We start from the raw sequence: 16,456 nt of genomic DNA on the forward strand, positions 1-16,456 counted from the left end.
TTTTACTCAATGCTCTTCCTCGTGCCCAAGAACTCCGGAGGTTGGAGGGGCATCCTAAATCTAAAGCAGCTGAACCTGACCGTCCAGTACCGCAGGTTCAAAATGCACTCCCTTCGGTCAATCTTAGCAGGGGTCAGACAAGGGGACCTGCTCCAATCAGTCGACTTACGAGAGGCCTACCTTCACGTACCCATTCACCCCAACCACCGTCAGTACCTGAGATCCGAGTACGCGGGGCAACACTTCCAGTACCGCGCGATGCCTTTCGGACTCTCATCAGCGCCCCGCACCTTTACCAAACTGGTAGCGGTGGTAGCAGCCACTCTCCGGGAGATCCCGGTACGAGTTCTTTGTTACCTCGACGATATCCTGGTCCTCTCATCGTCTCACGATCAGGCAATCAAGGATATGGAGCGGGTCCTGGAAGCCTTTCAAAACCACGGCTTCACCATCAACTACGAGAAGAGTCAGCTGCGGCCATCGACCCGTATCCTGCATCTGGGGGCGGTGATAGACTCGGTACGGGGACAGGTCTTCCTGTCTCCAGAAAGGGTCCAGAGCATTCGGGTCCTGACTCAGCAAGTACTGTCAAAGAGGAAAGTACGTCTGCTGCACCTGTCACGCCTGCTGGGGAAGATGGTCTCCTGTTTCGGCATCGTACCGTGGGCACGCAGACACTTGCGGTCCCTCCAATGGTTCCTTCTTCCGTTCCAACGGACGGGCAAAGCCAGCTCGATTCAACAGGTGACCCTCCCATCTCAAGTACGCCGGTCCCTCGGTTGGTGGGTGTCCCCGTCGCTTCTCAAAGGCCGCGACTTTCTGGATCCGGACAGATTGACTCTCACCACAGATGCGAGCCTCCGGGGATGGGGGGCTCACCTCGGCTCCCAAGTGGCACAGGGGCAGTAGTCACGGAGCGAGCGGCAGTGCAGCATCAACCTGTTGGAGCTCCGAGCGATCAGGCTGGCCCTAGTACACTTTCAATCCACAGTGCAAGGCCATCACGTCCTCATCCTGACAGACAACATCTCGGCCAAAGCTCATGTGAACCGAGAAGGGGGCACGAGGTCCCGAGCGCTGATGTTCGAGTCCGAGGCCCTATTCACCTGGGTGGAGAAGCACCTGCGGTCGATAAAGGCGGACCACATCGCGGGGTCGACGAACGTCACAGCAGACTGGCTCAGCCGGGAACAGCTAGATCCGGCGGAGTGGCAACTACACCCCAGCCTGTTCCAGGAGATAGCGACAAGGTTCGGGACGCCGGTGGTAGACCTCTTCGCGTCCCCGGCCAACACTCAGCTTCCTCGGTTTGTGTCCCGTTACACAACGCCACAGGCAGAGGATCAGGATGCTCTCCGCTGCAGGTGGCCCAGGGGTCTGCTATACGCCTTCCCGCCGATCCCTCTACTTCCTCGTGTCATCCGGAAGTTACTGGTCAAAAGAGCCGACCTACTCTTGGTCGCGCCAAACTGGCCCCGAAGAATGTGGTACGCCGACCTAGTAGCTCTCTCGGTAGAGCAACCATGGGTGATCCCACCACACAAGGTTGTACTGTGCCAGGGAGCAGTCACTCACCCAGAGCCTCAATGGCTTCAATTGGCCGTCTGGCACTTGAAAGGGTCATCCTAAAGAAGGACAGACTGTCGGACGGAGTCGTCAACACCATCCAGGCGGCCAGACGACCCTCTACGACTCGCATATACGAGTCCTCTTGGCGCGCCTTCTGCTGCTGGTGTTCCCAACACCATACGGACCCCACAGCAGCGGTGGTGCAGGATGTCCTAGAATTCTTGCAGACTGGTCTGGACAAGGGACTGGCTCCGGCCACCCTAAGACGTCAGACAGCAGCTCTGTCCACCGTCATTTCGTGTCCGCCGTACCAAGCACTGTCGCACCACCCGCGTATCAAAGGTTTTCTGCACGGTGCCACGAACCTCAGGCCCCCTACAGTACACCGTTATCCATCGTGGGACCTCCCTCTGGTACTGAAGGCCCTGTTGTCAACCCCATTCGAACCATTAAACTCGGTCGCCCTCAAGTACTTATCATTTAAGGTGACCTTTCTCCTGGCTATCACCTCGGCCAGGAGAGTTTCAGAGCTAGAGAGTTTCATTTCTATCTCCCCTATCGGTCCGGGGAGACCTGTGTATTTTTAGAGATTCCACAGTAGTACTACGGCTGGATCCTTCCTTCGTGCCCAAGGTCAACTCCTGGTTCCACCGCGCTCAGGAGCTCATCCTCCCGGATTTCTGCCCATCCCCGCGCAACGACAGGGAAAGGCGTTGGCATACCCTCGACGTGCGTCGCGCGCTCCGCATCTACATCCGGCGGACAGCGGCATACCGCCACTCGGAGGCGCTTCTAGTGTCTTTCAACCCAGCCTCAATGGGTCTGAAGATCTCGGCTTCCACAGCCAGCAGGTGGATTAAGGCCTGTATCGCCTTAGCGTATGATCTGGACTCCAGGCCACCACCGAGAAGAATCCTTCCGCACTCCACCCGCAGTGCGGCCACCTCGGCGGCCTGGGCAACGCAGGCGTCGGTGGCAGACATCTGCAGAGCGGCGACCTGGTCGTCTCTGTCACCCTTCATTCGCCACTACAAAATTGACACTTATGACTCGGCAGAAGCGGCCTTTGGCCGTAGGGTTCTCCAAAGGGTCCTAGTCGAAGAGGGCCCAGGAGGCAGTCAGCCCCCCGCCCAGGGGGTTTAAGCTTGGGTATATCCCGTTGATGGATAGTGGGAGCAGCGCACTGGAAAATGGACGTTGTCTTACCTGAACGTCCCTTTTCAGGGCGCTGCGTACACTATCCATACCCGCCCTGGGTCTGACTGCCAGACCGATTGTTGTTCCTGTTTAAGGTCTTGTTCAATAAAGTTTGGTTTCTAACTGCCAATCATTGCTTGCGGTGTTTTCGTTCAGACTGGGGATCATGGGACTTGGGGGGCGTGGTTGGCAGCAGGAAAGGGAAGTCTTAGCTTTCACTCAGTTATTGCCAAAGCTGGAGGATTAACCCGTTGATGGATAGTGTACGCAGCGCCCTGAAAAGGGACGTTCAGGTAAGACAACGTCCAGTTCACTGGTTTAGGATTTTAAGAAAAAAACTGTGTATTAGATCTAAATTGCTTTGGTTCATATTATAATGAATAATTTTCTCTCCCCCACCCCAACAATATGTTAGTGTCTATGACAAACATTTTGGAATGTTGGAATATGCCTATAACAGCCTTTTTGGATGGCATCTACCACTTTTCAGAGTTTTGAATGTTCTTTATCTCTGCATATTTGTTCATGTATATGAACAACAACTGCATATTTGTTATTCTCCGCTTGTCTATTAAATCATCATTTTAAAAGTCACTACAAAATCGTCAATAACACTTTTTCCCCATCTGCATTATAATAGGATCATTTGGTTGCCTCTTCTTTGCTGTGGGAATTGCTCAATATGCTTTGTTAGGATATCTCATTCGCTCCTGGAGATTATTAACAGTGGTGGTTAACCTGGAGGGAGCGGTAGTCTTTCTCCTTTGTCTGTAAGTTATATACCTACATTATTTTGCTAAAATATGAGTAACATTTGTCACTGAATAAAAAGAATAGCTGTTTGTCCTCTTTTCGGTCTCTTCCATCCTAATTTCTCTATATTTGAAAATAATTTTGGCTCTTTTCTTGGTATTTATCTTCTAAATTTCTTTGTCTTAATAATTCTCCTTTTAAATAGTTTCCACTGTTACTCCTAAAGTGTACTGTCTTGAATCTAGAAACAAAAGGCAAGAGGTGGTTATCTGTATCATTTGCAACACTGCTACTATTGACATTGTCTTCACAGGTTCTTGTGTTGAACCAACTCTTTTTTTCTTTTCTTTTTTCTTTTTGTTATATCAAGTTTGATTCATGCAAGTTACTTTTTGTCTCCAGATTTCATAAGATATCAGCTGTTGTTACTCTGTACTAAGAATTTGAAGCCTTTAGATACAACAGAGAACAGAGATTACTTAACTACCATTTAAAGTTAGAACAGCCCCCCACCCAAGCTACAGAGCCTGTTTCAAAATTATAGTGACTGAAGCATCCCCAGTTGTTTTCCCTTACAACCAACCACAGGGACCCTGCAGTGCCACCCCTCCCCTCTCCCCTCTATCCTCCATAGGCCTCGTGCCTGCTTTCCACCCCATCTCTGCTACCAATCATGCCACCCCACCTCCAGTGTCCCTGGGCCACTGGACTTGGCTTTGTCCCAGAAGTGAGTGCCATTTTCTGAGCAGCCACAATTAAACAGCAACCTAATCACCCAGCAAGTGGCTTCCCTCCCACTTTTTCTCTCCCACTGGTGGCTTTTCTACAGTGGCAATGCTTGCCCCAGCCTTTGCCTGTCCCCCCACTCCGCTACCTGCATTGGGTTTAGTCCTCTCTTGCACCACTCAGGGCCCAGGTTTTACCTATCTGCAGTTGCCAGGGATTTCTCTCCACTCTCCAAGGGGCCACCAGTTCAAAAAATAGATAAAAATCCACCAAAATCTAAGGTTGGGGGAGGAGAAAGGCTTCCTTCAGAAGCATGTGAACATACACAAACACATCTCAAACACTTCTTGCAATAACTGAAGGAAGGTGTGTATGTTAGTCTGTGGGTGTGTTGCCTCCCCCCAAAGAATCTAAACAGATTCAACCCAAGTATTTGAATGGGAGACTGGAAATACCTGAATCCAAGACAGCTTTGGAACTTAAATGAAAATAACTTCCCAGAAAAAGGCTGTAGTAAACTCAGTGGTGGGATTCTGCCGGTTCTAGGGGGTTTGGCCGAACCGTTTGTTAAATTGCTGCCTGCCCCCCCCCCACACCACTATTTATTGCCAATAAATAGTGGTGGGCGAGGGGCGGGCGAGCCAGCAATTTAACAAACAGTTCGGTGGTTTTTTTGTAATTTTATTGGCCCGCGGAGCTTCAGGATAGGCTAATTAGCCCTTTATTAGATCGGCTCCCGACTCTCAGCTGATTTGCTCTCAGCTGTTTTGCTCAGGGCTCTGCTGCTTGCTGGAGCAGATTTTTTTCCCCCTAGCTATGCTGAAAAACGAAACTGAAAGTAAAGTAGGCTGTTGGCTTTGCTGTTGCTGCAATGTTGGAAAATTAGGCAGGCAGATTTCTTTTCTTTTTCCTCACCAAAAAAGGTAGGTCAAACAATGGGAAATTTAGGGAAAAAGAGGAGAGTTCAAGATTTTAAAACACAAAAGAAAAAAAGCTCTATTTAACTAGGGAATTGTAATAATTGAGATACTATTAATTGTATATTGTGTTGAAAGCAGAAATGGTTAAGTTGTGGTTTGGAGAAATATATGGGGGAAATTATTTGGTTTATTATTATTGGTAAATATAATTAATTGATTTGTAAGAAATTGGATTGCATGGAAATAATTGGAATATTCATGTTCATATTGATTAATATACAAAAAAGGTAGTTAGATAACTAATTGATTTATATTAAAATGTTGAATTTATATTAAACAACTGTAATATTACATAATTACCCAATGTGAGGATGGATATAAAAATAGATGACAATGGGAAGGGGTATAATATAGAATAGAAGGGAAAAATTGAATTTGATTAAGATTAGAGATGAGGATGAAGGGTAATATTGGTTTTTTACAAAAATAGATGAGGAATAAATATGGCAAAAAGGAAATATAGAAATTGTAAATTTAATTGAAATGACTAAACACTGTTTAAATTTGTGAACCGGCCAAATACTCTGTTCAAAGAAAATACATTGTATGTTTGTATGTGTGTTTCTAATTATTGTTATTTATTCATATTTGTTCTCTTTTATTCTTTAAAGTTTAACAATTCATTCTTTATCTTAATATCTTTATATTTGTTTGGGTTGGCTTTCTTCCCTTTCATCTTTTTTATTGTACAGCAATCTTTCTCCTCAAACCTACCACCTCTCTCTCTTCTTTCCTTCTTACTTTCTTCCCCCCCCCCGTTTCTTCTCCTCTCTACTTCCTCTTCCTTTCTCCTTCTCCTCCTCTCTTCCTCCCTCTCTTACCCTCACTCCTACTCTAATTTCCCTTCCCTTCCTTCCTCCATTCTCTTCCTTCCCTCTCTCTCCTTCTTTCTTCCATCTCTCTTCGCCTTCCTTCATCCCTCTCTATTGCTGTATCCTTTTGTGCATATGGATTACTCAGAGGGCTGAAAAAGTTATTTTTGACTGGTCCTCGCACTTTTGACCACTCCTCGAACTTACGACTGTCCTCACATTTTATGTTTTTCGCCCTATCTTATGACCATGGTGAAGAGAAGCAGTTGTGAAATGAGTGACATGGTTGTTAAGAATGCTACAATGGGCATAAATGATGACCAGTCATAAGGGTGAGGACCGGTTAAAAGTGTGAAGACCTGTCAGAAATCACTTTTTTCAGCCCTCTGGGTAGTCCTTTTGTGCATATGGACTACTCAGAGGGCTGAAAAAGTTATTTTTGACTGGTCCTCGCACTTTTGACCAGTCCTCGAACTTACGACTGTCCTCACATTTTACGTTTTGCGCCCTATCTTGTCACCGTGGTGAAGACAAGTAGTGGTGAAATGACTGACAGTTGTTAAGAATGCCGCAATGGGCATAAATGTGAGGAAGGTCATAAGTGCGAGGACCAGTCAGAAATGACTTTTTTCAGCCCTCTGAGTAGTCCCTATGCACATAGCCACACCCACCCGGTCACATGACCACCAAGCCACTCCCCCAACTAAGCCACGCCCACAGAACTGGTTGTTAAAAAAATTGAATCCCACCACTGAGTAAATTGCTTGTGTATTACTGCCAAGAAAATTTCATGGATGTGTCAATGAAGCCACCAAAATCTGAATAAATAACTCTGAAAACCTCAAAGTATTTTGTTCGTTTGTTTTTCAAAGCTCAGTCCAAAGAAAAATTTGCTTATCCTTGTTTGAGAGCATCATCCTACATCCCTCTTTCTTAAAGTAATGAAAGGATAAAATGTAAACGTTTGAATTAAAACTAGTAGTTTACTTAAGCAATTTGCATTCAGAAGAAAGAAATAAATTTCTTCTTATTCCAAGTTTAAATTTATAAAAGCCCCTGGTAACAGAATAGAAACTTTATTGGGAGAATATTTGAAAAAAAAAAATGTATTCTATATATTTGTTGTTTAATCTTTAATCTATCTGAACTTTAAATTGCTTAGGGGAATGAAATAAAGAAAAATAGTTCTGATTAAGAATGGTTAAATTTATGATCAACCATTTCTATCTATGTTGTTGAAATATGTTTTTTGAACTGAGAATCAACATTTCTATGTTACCCTTTCTCAGAATTATAGGTGGCTTACAGTGACCAAAATAATTTGTCTGTAAAATATTCATAAAAATCATACAACTAAAATTTACAAATACTATTAATAGAGCTACTAATAAAACTGATCTCCTGTCAGGCAGATCTGAATACCCCCTGAAGAGTAATTGTGCTACATCCGTGGTTTTAATTATATTTGAGCATGCTGTGCCAATATCCAATGGTTCTGTCGTCTTGCTTTCATACTGCATGAAATATTCAAAATTTGGATTTGCATGTTAAAACATATTTCTTTAAATGTTTTAAAACAGTTGCATGCTGGAGTTCATGTGCTGCATATTTGCAAACTTGTTCTCATTTATTCATAAGATGATGCTTATTTTTAGTTTAAAATATGTGCATAATATGTGTACCAGCATGAAGTTTTCAGTAGTAAAATATCCCTAATGCTCTCAATGAATGGTTCTTTCGTTCTAGATTCATTCCTGAGTCACCTCGTTGGTTATATTCACAAGGTCGGCTCCATGAAGCTGAAGATTCTCTCTACCTCATTGCAAAGAGAAACTACAAGCCCAAGTGCACTTTTTCACTTAAACTTCCAACTGCATGGAGTTGTAAGGAGTCTTGTAGTATAATTGATCTGTTCCGATATAAGATCCTTTTGGGACGTACTCTGGTCATGATGTTCATCTGGTATATATGCTACTTTTTGAAAATTATCTTGGAAGTGCTGCTTTCAGTTTACTGAAATGTCATAAAATAGTCATGTAGTGATTTGGGGACTCTTGTAATTTATTGGGTTTTTTACTGTCTCTGTAGTTCTTAGTTTGAAATCATTTACTTAAGAAAAGGGTTGTGGCAAAACGTCTGAGTGGATTTGGAATATAATGTAGACAATGCTAAAGATGGTAATTTATTGTGTAAATGTTTTTGTTTCAGCCATGTTGCCATGGAAAACATTGAAGTGTAATGCTAATTAGATTGTGATTCATCATAATTTGCTATATCTTATTATGTATAAGATTGGTATACTTTTCAAATCAAGCTGACCTTTAGGAGGCATATCAGTCCTTTTTAATTCTCAATGACAATACTTCCTTCCTTTCCAATCAGATAGAAATTACTGCTAAATTTGATTGTTTTTGATACTGAATTTCAGCAGTATGATTTTGGGGTCATGTTATGTTTTGAGTGGAGATGAAGATGAGGATTTGCCTCCTAAAACCTTTACATTTCTATCCCTAAGATTAAATATACACCCAGAGCAAATCTTTAGCATGTATGTTCAAGATAGGGTAGGTATCTAAAGTCAAATTGATTTGAATGTACATGAGATGTAGTTCTAAATGCCACAACACAGAGCCATTTCATATATTGACAGAGAAGGCTCTGATCAATTGAAAATGACAAATATGATGGTATGGTATGCTATACACCAGGGGTCCTCAAACTACGGCCCGCTGGCTGGATACAGCCCACCGAAGCCATTAATCCAGCCCATGTGGGACCACGAGGCTGCCCCACCCACATCACCCCGCCTACCCACCGCCCCCACCCCCGCTTTCTGGAGCCTGGGGAGGCCAAAAACAGGAAGCGCAGAGGTCTCTGGATGTCAAAAACAGGCCCATTTTTGGGCGGCAGAGAGGTACTGGAGGCCAGGGAGGCCAAAAACGGGACGCGTGGAGGACTCTTGAGGCCAAAAACAGGCCCATTTTTGGCCTCCCTGACCTCCTGAGAGAGAGACGGAGAGAGAGACACACACACGCACAAACAGAAGTCCCTCATACACACCCCAAGGCAGCTACATCTCTTCACTAACCTGCTTTCCACCCCCAGAAGCAAAACAAATTAAAGTTTAATGTGTGTGTATTGTTTGGACTGCTAAATTGGCCACGCTCACCCAGTCACATGACCACCTAGCCACACCCACCCAGCTGGTCTGGTCCCCCAACAGTCTGAGGGACCATGAATTGGCCACCTGTTTAAAAAGTTTGAGAACCCCTGCTATACATAGACACACAGACACATTCCGAAATTCTGAAAAGTTATACATATATAAAATACTGTGAAACGGTTACTTTATGCCATTTTACTTTGCCATAGCTAACAGCTAACCATGATGCTAGCATTAGTACCTAACCATGATATTATAGTTAGTCAGCCAAACTTTATTTTGTTCAAAGATCAATATAGAACAAAACAGTTCAAAACTCTTAAAAGCAAAATAGGAGGACCAAACAAAACACAGGCCAAAAGAATATTATTGTTGCTAATGTTACCACTAACAAACTGCCTCTCAAAGACCAAAAAAAAGTCTAGAATATTATTTGCCTAAAACTAAGATATAAAGACTCCAGACACACTGGAGAAGAGTCTAATGCTGGGAATGATTGGGGGCAAAAGAAGAAAGGGATAACAGAGAATGAAGTGGCTGGATGGAGTCACTGAAGCAGTCGGTGTGAGCTTAAATGGACTTCGGGGGATGGTAGAGGACAGGAAGGCCTGGAGGAACGTTGTCCATGGAGTTGTGATGGGTCGAACACGACTTCGCGATTAACAACAACAACAAAGACATAAAGCCAAAAATCCTACATAGAAGTATATTAAAAGAAAACAGAATAAAGTGACATCTATCTACATATACTTGATGTTGATGATGATGATGAAGAAGAAGATAATGAAGAAGATGATGATATCCATTCAGTCATGTCCGACTCTTGGCAGTTCTTATTAGTATGGTACAAAAGCTAAGCACAAGTCAGGTCTTGAGCTTGCTTCCCACCATGCCCGGCCCCACACCCTCATCTCCAACTCTGATCACCCTCCCCTCCTCATTTTACATTTTATTTTATTTTATTTATTTATTTGTCAAGCATATATAAGGTAACAGGTAAAAGTATAAACATAATTTGAATACATGAAAAAAGTAAGAGTAAAAAGGAATATTAGGACAGGGACGGTAGGCATGCTGGTGCACTTATGCACGTCCCTTACAGACCTCTTAGGAATGGGGTGAGGACAACAGTAGACTTGTTTAAGGATCTACTTTAACAATCTCATAAATCATTTGTTAAAACACTCATCAAATTTTACCTGATAAATTTAATAACCAGATGATCTATAAAAGAGACCAAAATTATTTATGTTGTCTTTACTGTATTATCTGCCAAATGCACTTTGAATATAATCCACCAGGGGTGAAATGTAAAATTTGTTATTACCGGTTCTGTGGGCGTGGCTTGGTGGTGGGGGGGGGTAATGTGACTGGGTGGGCGTGGCCAACTTTTTTTAAAAAAAACTTTTCAAAGCATTTTTTCTAATGCTTTGAAAAGCCTCTCTGCCGATCAGGAACTCAGCTGGGATCGTCAGAGAGGCTCTTTAAAAAATGCCTCTCTGCCGATCAGGGAACTCAGCTGGGATCGTCAGAGACTTTTCAAAGCATTTTTTTTACCACCTCTTTGGCCAAGAGGTTGCAGAAAAAAATGCTTTGAAAATCCTCTGATGATCCCAGCTGAGCCACGCGATCATCAGAGGCTTTTTAAACTTTTAAAAGCATTTTTTCATCAGAAGAGGTTGTAGAAAAAATGCTTTTAAAGGTAAAAAAAAAAGCCTCTGATGAATGTGTGGCTGTGGTGGTGGGGGGGGGCAGGGTTTTTTGCTACCGGTTCTCCGAACCACCCACCGCCATCGCTACCGGATCGGGTGATCCGGTCCGAACCGGGAGCATTTCACCCCTGTAATCCACTCTTAAAATATGAAAATTTAGTATTCATAGCACTATTTTGGGGCTTGTGATTTTGGAAATATAATTATTGTGGTATGAGGGCTGTGAGCTCAAGATTCCTGAGATAATTTCCATGTAATTTTTATTTAAAAATTGAAGAGTTAAGAAATAAAACAAAAATTAAAGTATAAAAAAGCTAAATATATGCTATAATTTGAAGCAATCATCAGAAAATACATCAAAATAAACAAGGAGCCTAGTTAAAAACAAGTGCCTTAAACAATTAACAAAAAAGCCAGAGGTTGTAGAAAAAATGCTTTTAAAGGTAAAAAAAAAAGCCTCTGATGAATGTGTGGCTGTGGTGGTGGGGGGGGGGCAGGGATTTTTGCTACCGGTTCTCCGAACCACCCACCGCCATCGCTACCGGATCGGGTGATCCGGTCCGAACCGGGAGCATTTCACCCCTGTAATCCACTCTTAAAATATGAAAATTTAGTATTCATAGCACTATTTTGGGGCTTGTGATTTTGGAAATATAATTATTGTGGTATGAGGGCTGTGAGCTCAAGATTCCTGAGATAATTTCCATGTAATTTTTATTTAAAAATTGAAGAGTTAAGAAATAAAACAAAAATTAAAGTATAAAAAAGCTAAATATATGCTATAATTTGAAGCAATCATCAGAAAATACATCAAAATAAACAAGGAGCCTAGTTAAAAACAAGTGCCTTAAACAATTAACAAAAAAGCCACATTATTGTGCAAAGAAAATTTAAAAGCTATTCTGTTTTCAGTGAAATAAAACTTGAAACATATATTACATGTTTTATTGGAACAAAAAAAAATCTTTTTTTTTTGCATTCATAGAAAAATGCTGTTCCAACTATTCTCTCAAGCACTAAAAATATCTACCAGATGATGTCAGGAAGAGATAATGTAAGGGACATAATTTTCTTCTCAAAAGCCAGCTCTAGCATGCCAAGTGAGGTAAGGTACTCTGGTACCTATCCAGAGAATACCTTTTTCCAAAGAAGATAAAAAAACAATGCCAAAGAAAAGTAGTTATATTTAGGTGTAACAGGTTCTGCATATTTTGCAGGACTCTTAACTTTCCTCAGTGTACTATCAGGTATCACTCAAGGATCATGGCTTGTGAGCTTTATCATTGCATCTCACATCCATAAAGACTGTGCCTTGAATTAGCATCAAGCAGTACTTTGGATATGAAATTCCAGAACATAATAACCCTATTATGTCACTTCCTGCCCTGATTACATTTGTGTAAAATTGGAGAAGCAGTAGTTCTTAAAGCTATATCACAGTATATGATTTGACACTAAGTTACTTACGGACTGTTTCTCTTCGTAGATGACCAGGCTGAGCAGAGGGAGGGCTCAAACGTCATAAATCATGAATCCCTGCGCGCGCCCACAAGAGGTCTAAGTCCAGCTCACTTTGAATTCCTTTTTATTCTTAATTCCTGCAAATTTCCCTTGACCATTAGTAGCTCAGATTCTTGTAGAGAGCTTAAACTTGCAGTAAACCTTTATGCTCATTTGAACTGCCTGAATCTCCTGATTTCCCGATGCTTAACAGATCCCCCTAATTATATACTGCAGTCCTCCTACCAATATCTTTTAATGGTCCCCTGTGGGAGCAGCTGAGCTGAACAGGGCTGGACTTTTCAAGCAATGTTTGTCTGTAGTAGTCTCCATATGATGGAACATGCTTCCCTTCAAGATCAAATTGGCACCCTTGATTATAGCAATAGCATTTAGACTTGCATTACCATCCCAGGATGCTAAACAGCCCTCTCTGGGCAGTTTACAATGTCAGCATATTGCCCTCAACAATCTGGGTCCTCATTTTACCAACATCAGAAGGATGGAAGGCTGAGGCAACCTTAAACCGAACAGAGGCAAACTCTTGGCAGTGGGCAGAGTCAGCCTGCAATATTGCATTCTAACCACTGCACTCCAGTTGTTGGTCTTCTGGAAATTGTAGAAAATGGTCAGGCATAACACATTTGTTTGCTTTCAAGTTTATAGTTATTTTATACACAGTATATTAAAGTGTATTGTGATTAAAATATTTCTTTTTTGTCACCTCTAGGTTTGTATGCAGCTTGGTTTATTATGGTCTTACTCTCAACGTGGGTGATCTGGGTGGCAGTATCTATGCTAATTTGGCACTTTCTGGTCTAATAGAGATTCCTGCATACCCACTCTGTGTCTATTTGATAAGACAGAAATGGTAAGTTTTGAATAGATGTTACATATATGTCAGATTATGCAGGCATTTGCTTTAGGACAGATCAAGAACATGAGTCCATGGGATCATATATAAGCATCTCTACACATTCAGTTTATGCACTTAGCATGAAAGACAGGTTTTTACTTATAATGAGATGGACCAAGTCCATCCCATTGACTGTACTTCCCCCCTTTATCTTTTTGGAGACCCCCTAAGTTTGTACCAACTGAAGATTCCATCACCAAATAGTGGCATGGCTTTCCTTTTTTAAAAGAAATGAGCAGAAAAATATACATTTTCCAGTTCAGTACAGGTAGTTCTCAACTTACGACTGTATTGAGCCCAAAACTTCTATTGCTAAGCGAGTCAGTTATTAATTGAGTTTTGCTCTGTTTTATTATCTTTCTTACTGTAAATGTTAAGTGAATCATTGCAGTTAAGTTAGTAACACAGTTGTTAAGTGGTCTCCCCATTGACTTTGCTTGTCAGAAGGTTGCAAAAGGTGATTGCATGACACCGGGACACTGCAACCATCATAAATATGAGCCAGTTATTAAGTGTCTGAATTTTGTTCATAAGGCTATGAGGATGCTGCAGTGCTTGAAACTGAAAAATAGTCATGTCACTTTTTCAGGGCTGTTGTAACTTTGAATGGTCATTAAATGAATGGTTGTAAGTCGAAGACTTCCTGTATGTGCAGTCCTTGTGTGTGGATATATGCACATGATTATCAAAAAATTAAAAATAACAATATTAATAGCATTTAAACTTATATACGGCTTTATGGTGCTTTATAGCCCTCTCTAAGTGGTTTACAGAGTCAGCATATCCAACCATCTGGGTCCTCATTTTACCGACCTCGGAAGGCTTGAGCCAGTAAATTTGAACGGCCAAACTTCTAGTAGCCTTCAGTACTGCATTCTAACCACTGCGCCACCACGACTCTTCTTTAGGACAGATCAAGAACATGAGTCTTGCAATAGTGCAAGTTTCTAGATCCATATTTTGTAGTAGTCTCACTTCATCATTTCAGTGTTCTTTGTAACTTTTGGCAACTGGAATAAAAGACGGGGGAAAATTAATAAAGTGATATTCTAGTTATGAAGCCTAATCAATGCAACAGACTATAAAAGAGTTTCTATCCTATTTTAATGATATGTCTAAACATGTTGGTAAATTAGAAAGGTATTTAATATACATTTTATCTAGCAAGAAAATGAAGCATCATTGTGAGAAGTGCAAATGCATTATTATCTGGAAAGTTTCTGTAGTTCACTGTGGTGATTAGTAGAAATCAGCACAGGTATGACAAGAGCAATGGGTCATCAAACTCTCCTCATCTCATGGCATCATGATAAAATAGTGCCTTTTTACAGGATATAAATCAAATACATTCGTTAATTTCTCCTCATATTGCCTTTTTTTTTTTGGTTTCATTTCCTTCTGATTATCAGGTTTGGCCGTAAACGGACACTTGCTGCATTTTTGTTTCTAGGAGGACTAGCCTCTCTCCTTGTCATGTTCCTTCCACAACAGAAAGGTAAAAGGATTTATTTAATTATGGAAACTAGAGTTAATCAAATGTGGAGCTGGTCCCCTCTCTAAGAATGCTCTGGTTATCCCTGAACTATGAACCTCATAGCCTGGAAACATAGGACAGGCAGCAGTCACAATTCCTTTTCTCCAATATTTCCTAACCTTGCCAGAGTTGGGAGGCTATCAGCTTAACCTAACAAGTGTACAGGTAGTCCTGGGTTTACAATGGCAATGGGGATTGCCAGGATGGTTGCTATTATGCATTGTGGTTGTAAAGTGTGATGACATGTGATTGCATTGCTTACTGATAACAATTCCACACTTCCCATTGCTGTCATCATCCCAGAACTGTATAAGGAGTCCCAAGTAAGGAATACGGGGGAGGGATGGTTGATACTACAGGTGTTGCATGGTTGATGCTGCTGGTTGGTGCTGCTAAGGAGGACACATAGGCTGGCAAAGGTAGCCCATGGGCCAGCAAGGGCAGCACATGGGCTTAGAAAAGTGCAGGGAGGGACTTCCGGCTGACGTCGCTGCAAGATCGGACATGAGGAGCGGGTTTCCACGCTCCCACACCAAGTTCTCCCTGCTGGAGGGCTCCGAAAGGAGCTAAAGCCACCCTGTAGGAGAGGTGAAGTAAAGAGAGGCGCCCTGCAGGTTGCAGAAAGCCATAACTCCTGCTTGACCCAGGGCTTCTTCCCTCTCATCCACGACAAGGAGAAGAGGCAGCCAACATGGCTGCCATGAAGCTGGGACAGCCGAGGCAACAAAGAAATGTGCAGGAGTGGTGTAGATGAACAGTAAGTGTTCATTTAGACCCTAACTTTAAAAGAAAAAAAGAAGAAGAAAACCCAAGAAAAGAGATTCTTAGAACTATTTCTTAAAGTGACGAATAACCATAGAGAGAAAAATCCTAGACCCTAAAGAAAGGAACTAAGGGGAAAAAAGCTAAAGATCTTTTAAAACATAGAAAATTAGACTTTTAACTGGGTAAGCTTTGTTCTGGAAAGGCACTATAAAATGCTGGAACCATCTACTTGAATAGCTGACTTTGCTCCCATAAATTGAATTAAATTTGGATTAATGAATTTGTTAGACTCAGAACAATGCTAAACCCTAAGCTGAGGATGCCATCTACTGGTGAATGGAAATATACCATACCTCTACAAGTCTGCAAATTTCTGATAAGAGAAATAACATCCATCTGGAGGACTATGGTGATACTCACTGTTCTATAACTATCTACTTTATGATTACTGGACTCTATTGTGAGAATAAGGAAGACCTTTAAGTAAAGTTAAGTGACTTTTGATTTTTGGAAAGCTGCCTGGACTACTTAAATGGAACAGATTAATAATCCTGAGATGTAAAGAACTATGATTATTGAACTTTCTGAGGAGCAACATTGGACCTGAATATATTGTTTTTGGACTATTGAATAAGAGCGGGACTTACCAAAATAAGACAAGATGCCATCAGGGGGAGATGAGTGAGATTTCAAAAGAAATGGCGTTGATGTTTCAAAGCATTAGGTATACTATGACAAAGAATCACAGAGAGATGAAGAACCTAGTGCAAGGATAAATGGGAAAATACAAAATATCATACAACTGATAATGAGTGAAGATCAAAGAGTC

At 42.0% G+C, this 16,456-nt stretch overlaps 1 protein-coding gene across 2 annotated transcripts in view; it reads left to right on the forward strand.

The window, feature by feature from the left end:
* The window catches only part of SLC22A15 (solute carrier family 22 member 15), a 60,199-nt gene that overhangs the window by 21,115 nt on the left and 22,628 nt on the right, over positions 1-16,456 (forward strand). For both annotated transcript variants that reach the window (XM_070938360.1, XM_070938361.1), the window contains 4 exons: positions 3,407-3,536; positions 7,784-7,999; positions 13,143-13,283; positions 14,738-14,823. In XM_070938360.1, coding sequence (XP_070794461.1) covers positions 3,407-3,536; positions 7,784-7,999; positions 13,143-13,283; positions 14,738-14,823 — 573 coding nt within the window. The remainder of the gene's footprint in view (positions 1-3,406; positions 3,537-7,783; positions 8,000-13,142; positions 13,284-14,737; positions 14,824-16,456) is intronic.

Source organism: Pituophis catenifer, unplaced genomic scaffold (genome assembly GCF_029215685.1).
Source record: "Pituophis catenifer annectens isolate HBS135680 unplaced genomic scaffold, rPitCat1.0.hap2 SCAF_2, whole genome shotgun sequence".
Classification (NCBI taxonomy): Eukaryota; Metazoa; Chordata; class Lepidosauria; order Squamata; family Colubridae; genus Pituophis; species Pituophis catenifer.